We start from the raw sequence: 7,207 nt of genomic DNA on the forward strand, positions 1-7,207 counted from the left end.
ACTAAACCTATAAATATAGGCACATAGATCTATTTCCCCATCCTCATATAAATATATTTGCATATGTACATGTCTTTATCTAGACCTCTATAAATGAGTTTTGGGCCCCTGAATATACAGGCATACCTCAGAGACATTGCAGGTTTGATTCCAGAACACTGCAATAAAGCAAATCACACAATAAAGTGAATGTTGTGTCTGTCACCTAGTGTTTATGAAGTTTATGTTTATGTCATACAAAAATGACTGCCATAAGTCAATTCTGAGTCCTAAGAACCCTTTAGAACAGGGTAGAGCCATTTGCCCCTTGGGTGTTTCCAAGACTAATGCTTTATAGGAGTAGAAAGCCTACAAGGGGGCTTCAAAATTTTTATGGAAAAATTGAATTAAAAGATAGTGGAAATTTCCTATGAACGTTTTGAAGCCCCCTCATACTGTAGTGTATTCCCTGTGCATTATGAACAAGTTTTCAATGTTGTAAGCATGACCTAAATGCGACATCAAAGCAAGGAAGTGAACAATCACTATAGAAAAAAATGGCGCCGGTAGACTTGCCCAAAGCAGGGTTGCAACAAACCTTTCGTCTGTTGTTGTTGTTACCTTAAGCACAACATCTGAGAAGTGAAAAAAGTCAATGTAATAAAATGAGATCTGTCTGTGGGTTCTCTTTTGCAGGAGATCCAGGGTGGCCTGGGCCACCCGGAGGAAAAGGCGCCCCAGGACAGTGTATGGAGGGGCCCAGGGGACCTCAAGGACTTCCGGGTTTGAATGGATTGCAAGGAGAACCAGGTAGGAGAAGGGCAGACTCAGCACCAGTCACTAGTTGGGCAGGTGGCACTGGATTCCTGCCCTGCGCTTTGCAGCTTCAAACGGGAACTCCCTCGACAAGCCCTGGCCACAGCGCGGTGAGAACCCCAAGTCTGACTGCCATGGAGGAAGGAGCGGTGGCAGTGTGAGTGGATTCCTCGTGGGGCGGCTGCTAACGGCAAGGCCAGCAGCTGCAACACACCAGTTACTCTGAGGGGGAAGATGAGATTCCTGCTTCCAGGAAGAGTTGGTCTTAGAAATGCCACGGAACCACCTTACTCTGCCCTACGAGGCCCCTGGGCGTCAGTGCTGGGGAAGAATCCTGAAAGTACTGTGAAGTGCTAAGAGAACACTCTGATCCGAATTGAAAGAAGCAAAGCCAGAGTGGTCCTTGGAGGTGAGGCCAGCACGACCTTGGTCTTACAAACTTTGGCCGCGTGGTCCGGAGAGGCGGACATCGTGCTTGGTAAAGTAGAGGGGCAGCGAGACAGAGGAAGCCCCTCAACAGGATGGATGGACACTGGCTGCAACAATGGGCTCAGGCATAAGAGTGATTGTGAGGCTGGCACAGTACCCTGCAGTGTTTCGTTCTGTTGTGCACGGGGTCACTATGGGTCGCAGCTGCTTCGCTGGCACCTACCAACAACAGCACATGTATGCTGTTCGTGTCATGTACTTTGGACATGTTATCGGGAGAAATCAGTCCCTGGGAAAGGATTCCATGTTTGGTCAAGTGGAGGGGCAGCAAAAAAAAAAAAGGAATTCCCTAGATGAGACGGATCGATCGACACAGTGACGGCAACCATGGGCTCAAACATGACCGTGGTTGTGAGGATGGTGCAGGAGCAAGCGGTGTTTTGTTCTCATGCACCTAGGTTGCTGTCAGTCGCATCAGATGCCATGGCACCTGACAACAACAACCAGGATGTGTGATTGTTGTATGCCACTGAGTCCATTCTAACTCATAGCAACCCCACAGGGCAGCGTGGCACTGCCCATCGGGGGTCCTAGGCTGTGACTCTTCCCATGTCCTTTCTCTCACGCAGCAGCTAGTGGGTTCAAACTGCCAACCTTTTGATTAGCAACAGAACGGTTAACCATGACACCATTCTCTGAAGAGGTTTGTACCTCCAGAATATACCTCCAGAAGTATATTAGATTAATGTATCGATCCTTTTAATTAAATAGAGTGAAGGTATGTAAAGGTAACATTTCGACATGTTCGAAACTAAAATCTGTAGTTGATTCTTTTACAACAAACGTCAAAGAAAGGTCGCAGCGTGAAATCTGAATCACACATAGGCATTGAAGAGCATGGGAAGTTTGCTCCTTTTTGTTCCCCGCAATCAGATCTCAGAAACTGTTGCTAGCAAAGAATACATTTGAATTCAGTTGACCCCTAAAGACTACCATACTTTAATCCTATAGGTATATAGTATATAGATGGAAGTGCCATACAACATAGTATGTATGTCCACAATGCCATATAACAGAGTATATCTGTTCACAAATACATTTTTCCCAAGACTTTCATTGTTATGGTACCACTATTGTTGACAGAAGCACCTAGGGGGTCACCTCCATGTGGCTTTAAGGGGATCTTTGTCTTCTCCAGGTGAAGCAGGTAACGTGTAGCTCCAGGAGCCACTTGAAGGACTAGAATAAAGATCGAAATGCTATACTAATATTGCTGCAGGAGAAGAGAATGCTGGATCCAGGAGGGATCTTAGAGATTAATTAAGGACTAGTTCCACACATAAATGTGTAGTTTGCCCAAAATCCCACAGCCATAGAATATTTCTAAGGTTGGTAAAGAAAGCACTAGCTTGCTAACTCTTTTATTCATGCGTTCATATACAGGAAGAAGAGGTGTCGCAGGGTCAAAGGGAGACCCAGGTATACCAGGCTTGGATAGGTCAGGGCTTCCTGGAGAACCTGGGCCACCAGGGAAGCCAGGTCATCAAGGTGAGATTGGACCACCTGGCCAAAAAGGATATCCAGGGAATCCAGCCTCTCAAGGGCCACCAGGTATTGATCCTTTTTTGTGCAGCCTTGTCTTTCTTTTCTCTGTCCTTCTCCACTTCTCCTTCAAGATGACTGTGTAAACTGAGTACAGGCACAGGTAGGTAGACTCTTGGATCGATACTTTTCTTCTGATTAAGTTGAGTATCTTCTGAATTACTGTGCTACTAGTCTGCACTATAGTCAAGGAGCAGGGGAAGTGGTAATGCTAGAATGGTCACATGTAACAATTATCCAGGCTATAACTATTCTTACTGTGTAATCTGTTTTACATATCACTTACTTGAGTTTTCTAGTATTTTGCTGAGGATTTTTGGGCATCTATGTTCATAAGGGACATTGGTCTGTAGAGTCTGTAACTTGGGTTGCCTTTTGCTGCTTTGGCTATGGAAGCAATATTGACTATACTGAATGAGTTGGGAAGGGTTGCCTTCCCTCGTGTTTCCTGAAAGAGTTTTTGAAGAATTGGTATTTCTTAAACATTTGATGGCACTCCCCAGGGAAGGCATGTAAGTCTGGGCTTTTCTTTGTGGGAACTTTGAAAATTACTAATTAAATCTCTTTGTCTATTTAGATTTTCTATTTCTTCTTGAGTCAGTTTTTCTGAATTGTTGTCTCCCTGGAAATTTGCTCATTTTGTCCATTTCATCTAAGCTATCTAATTTTCTGGTCTGTAATGGTTCCTAATATTTCCATGTAAGCCTTATTGTTTCATGGATACTTTTGTGGAGTACACCTTTGGGGGCTGAGGGGGTATATTTGAAGAGTGTCTTTATGGCCCAAGGACCTCACTGATCTCCCTCTCTGAGAAAAATGTCAGCAAATTGTGTTTTGTTTTTCATAGTACTGAGCTGCTAACACACGCCAGCACCCTGCTAGGCACTAACGACACATGAATGGACAAGAGTCCACCTCCCATAATGGGAGAGAACATGACAAACAAATACATTTAAAACCAAAATTCAGTTACAGACAAGGAATATGAATGAGATAATATATGAACACAGAAAACTATGTTAGTATGGGGAAGTTCTAAAACTTCACCATTATCTGCTCCACATTCCATTCCATAAATGGGATTTGCTCCGAATGATTTCCAAATCAATGATATAAAACAGACCATTTACTGACCCATCCCTTATACAGATATGATTATTTTTCCTAACTGAAGAGACACTGCTTCAACTCTTGGTCTCCATTTCTAAGTCTAATTTGCTTTAAGAGGAGGCTCTTTTGCTTTATGGTTTTGTACAACGGATGCTGCTTTGTGTTCATTTGTTCCCTTAGGACAAAGAGGAATGGTTGGAATGATGGGCTTTCCTGGAAATATGGGCCCTCCCGGTCCTCCTGGGAACCCAGGAGACCCTGGCCAGAGGGGTGAGTGATGGAGTCTCCTTCCAAGAGTACTGGCATCAGCCCACAGGGAGAGGGTAGGATTCCATTGCACGGCAACAGAGAAAAGGACAAAGACAAACGCCTTCATTGTCCCTGAGCCGTTTTCCCCTCAAAGGGACAAATGTGCTAATCTCTCACCTGCTCAACACTGTGAACTGTTGGACTCATGTGAATGGCTTAACTAATGTTGTTGTTCCTGTCTCTCAGGTGGCCTTGGGATGACAGGCATAAAGGGCGAGACAGGGCTTCAGGGAGTCAAAGGGGAGCAAGGAGACAAAGGCGCTCCAGGGCCTTCTCAAATATCCCGCTTCCTGGGGGACAAGGGAGAACCGGGTCTCAAAGGTAAATCAGTTCTTGTATTTAGAATCTGAACATCTGTGCTGATTCTGAGCCTACCACCCTTACCCGGGGAAATCCCTTCAGTCGGCACATGAGCCTGGTGAGACCCAGTGGTAATGACCTGGGCAGAGGCCACACAGCAAGTTGGGTGGCTGAGCCTGGATTACAACAGGTTTGTGTGCCTTCCACAGCAATGTGCTGCCTCCGCCTCTTTCTAAGTTAATTCTGCATTGTAGTCTGTCATATTTATAGTGCTGTTAGACGCCCTCGAGTCAGTTCTGATGCATAGCGACCCTGGGCACAGCAGAACAAAACGTTCCGCAAAACCCTCACACTTGGGATATTTGAGCCCATTGTTGCAGCCACCATGTCCATCATCTCCTTGAGGGTCTTTCTCTTTTCCACTGACCTTGTGTACTGCCCTTTCCTGGGGACTGATGTCTCCCGAGAACGTTCCACAGTACCTGAGATGAAGGACCATGAGGCATGTACTTCCTCTGAGACATATTTATAACTATCTTGTCCCTACTTGCATTTTAAATGAGTAGCTCCCAAAGTCCGTAAAATTAATTAATTCCAAATTAATTAAAAATCAATTAAGGTAAAAAATTAAACGGTTGGAAAATTCTACATTGAAATATTTCCCTGGCTAAAATTAAAGTTTCCACCACAAATTTCATGATATTCTGTTAACTACCAGGAAGGATCTTTCTGCCAGTATCTAAAGTTCACTTCTCATGCTCAAATCACTTAGAGAATGATCACTACTAACAATGAAGTATTTTTAATTAAGAAACAAGCCCTTTGGAAATGCTGTCAATATTAGGCATAGTATAAGGCTAGTCTTCAAACCAATTCAAATTATCTGAACAGCTTTCTATGACACCTTTTCATGATACGGTCAATTAAAACCAACATGAAATCAGTGTGGTTAAAAGAAAAGCATGGCCCTCCTTGCTATGTCCTTGGCAAAGTTTGATCCCAAATGGCTTTAAAAAGCAGAGACTCGCTGAGTAAAATGTTACTGGCTTCAGCAGATTCAACTTTCACATCACGGGGAAATAATGATGGGTCCATGTGTTTGCAGTTGCAAAAACCATATCAAGTTTTGAGATATTTCTTATGCCCTTGGAGAGCTGAGATTGCATTTAACAAATATTTGCCATCTGGATAGGTAATGATTCATGGCCCAAGTAAAGACCCACTTTAAAAATTCGGGACTGAGTGCTGTAGATCTTTCTGGAAAGAAACTCTCCTTCCAGAAATTAGGAAAGACTTTGCTAAAATGTGAGGTTTGATTAGGCTTCTAAGTGACTGCATCCAGTGAATTTGCCACTGTTACAAGAAACGGATAATCTTTGAAAAATATCCATTTATAAGAAGTGTTTTCTAGCCTAAACAAAGTTAAGAAGTAAAAGCCTTTATGTTAATCCCATTAAGCCTAGTGTCCATGGGATAATTTTGTTTGGGTTGCAAGCAGAAGATGGTATTACATTGCTTAGCAGTAAAAGAGAAAGTTGTCAGGTGGTTATAAAACTCTGCTTGCAACGCTTCTAAATCAAGGAATAAAGAACAATTCTCCAGACCCCATAAACTATCTGCAGGAGCACAATGTCCCGAAATTCCACATAAACTAGACAGTTGGGGAAATGCATAGAAAGAAATATGCATATTGTAGCTCTTAGCTCTCAAGCCATGTAGAAACAGTCCATTGTGGGCTGCAGTTCAGGGACTCCTACAACATGGAAGAATGCCACACCAGCAGTATATCTTTAGATTGTGATACGTTCCACGAGTGGGAAGAACAGAGGTGAGGGAAAAGACTGGTCTCACCACTCTGCCAGGCTCTTCTGTCCTTGCCTGGGAATCCTATTGCATCCCAACTGCTTTCTACTGCGTCTTCATGACTGAGCTGCAGGAAATTCCCTCTTCCAGAAATTCTTCCCCATAGCAAATTGTGCCCGACTCTCTTAGGATCAAAGCGCACCTCACCCAAGCCATGATGTTTTTCCATTTCCTCATATTCATGTGAAAGTAGAACATTAAAGAAGACCAAAGAAGAATCAGAGCATTTGAATTGTGGTGTTAGAGAAGAATATTGAAAGTACCATGGACTGCCAAATGGACAAACAAATCTATCTGGGAAGAAACACAAGCGGCACCAAAAAAAAATCATAACAAATTGCGCTGGGAGGAGCAGAGCTCTCATAATATGCATTTTTTTTCCACTAGGGGAGCATCGACCAACTCTCACTGAATTAGTGCACCTAGTAGCATCACCTGGGAAGGTTCTCTCTGATCACAGTGAATTTGTTTGTAAGAGCAGTTTCTCTTGAACCTTTTTTTTATGATGGCCGATTTAAGAGAACAGTGTGCCTATGTGAAACTTTTCTGCTCAGGAAAAATGCCATAGAAACTGTTGTGATGTTGAACACAGCTTACAAGGACAGCACTATGGGAAAGACTCAAGTGTACAAGTGGTTTTCTTGTTTCAAAAAAAAAGGTGAAATGTCAATTGATGACAAACCTCATTCTGGATGAACATGTTGACTCATAGTACATTTGAAGTCCGTGCCACCAGGTCAGACTATTAATCAACTTTTCTATTTAGAGGTTCTGAAAAGATTGTATATGAATGTGGGAC

At 43.2% G+C, this 7,207-nt stretch overlaps 1 protein-coding gene across 1 annotated transcript in view; it reads left to right on the forward strand.

Moving 5' to 3' along the window:
* The window catches only part of COL4A3 (collagen type IV alpha 3 chain), a 177,220-nt gene that overhangs the window by 134,913 nt on the left and 35,100 nt on the right, over positions 1–7,207 (forward strand). Inside the window, exons 27-30 of the mRNA XM_045294265.1 lie at positions 676–789; positions 2,668–2,835; positions 4,117–4,206; positions 4,432–4,580. Coding sequence (XP_045150200.1) covers positions 676–789; positions 2,668–2,835; positions 4,117–4,206; positions 4,432–4,580 — 521 coding nt within the window. The remainder of the gene's footprint in view (positions 1–675; positions 790–2,667; positions 2,836–4,116; positions 4,207–4,431; positions 4,581–7,207) is intronic.

Source organism: Echinops telfairi, unplaced genomic scaffold (genome assembly GCF_000313985.2).
Source record: "Echinops telfairi isolate 266 unplaced genomic scaffold, ASM31398v2 ScPeMD7_3;HRSCAF=10, whole genome shotgun sequence".
Lineage (NCBI taxonomy): Eukaryota > Metazoa > Chordata > Mammalia > Afrosoricida > Tenrecidae > Echinops > Echinops telfairi.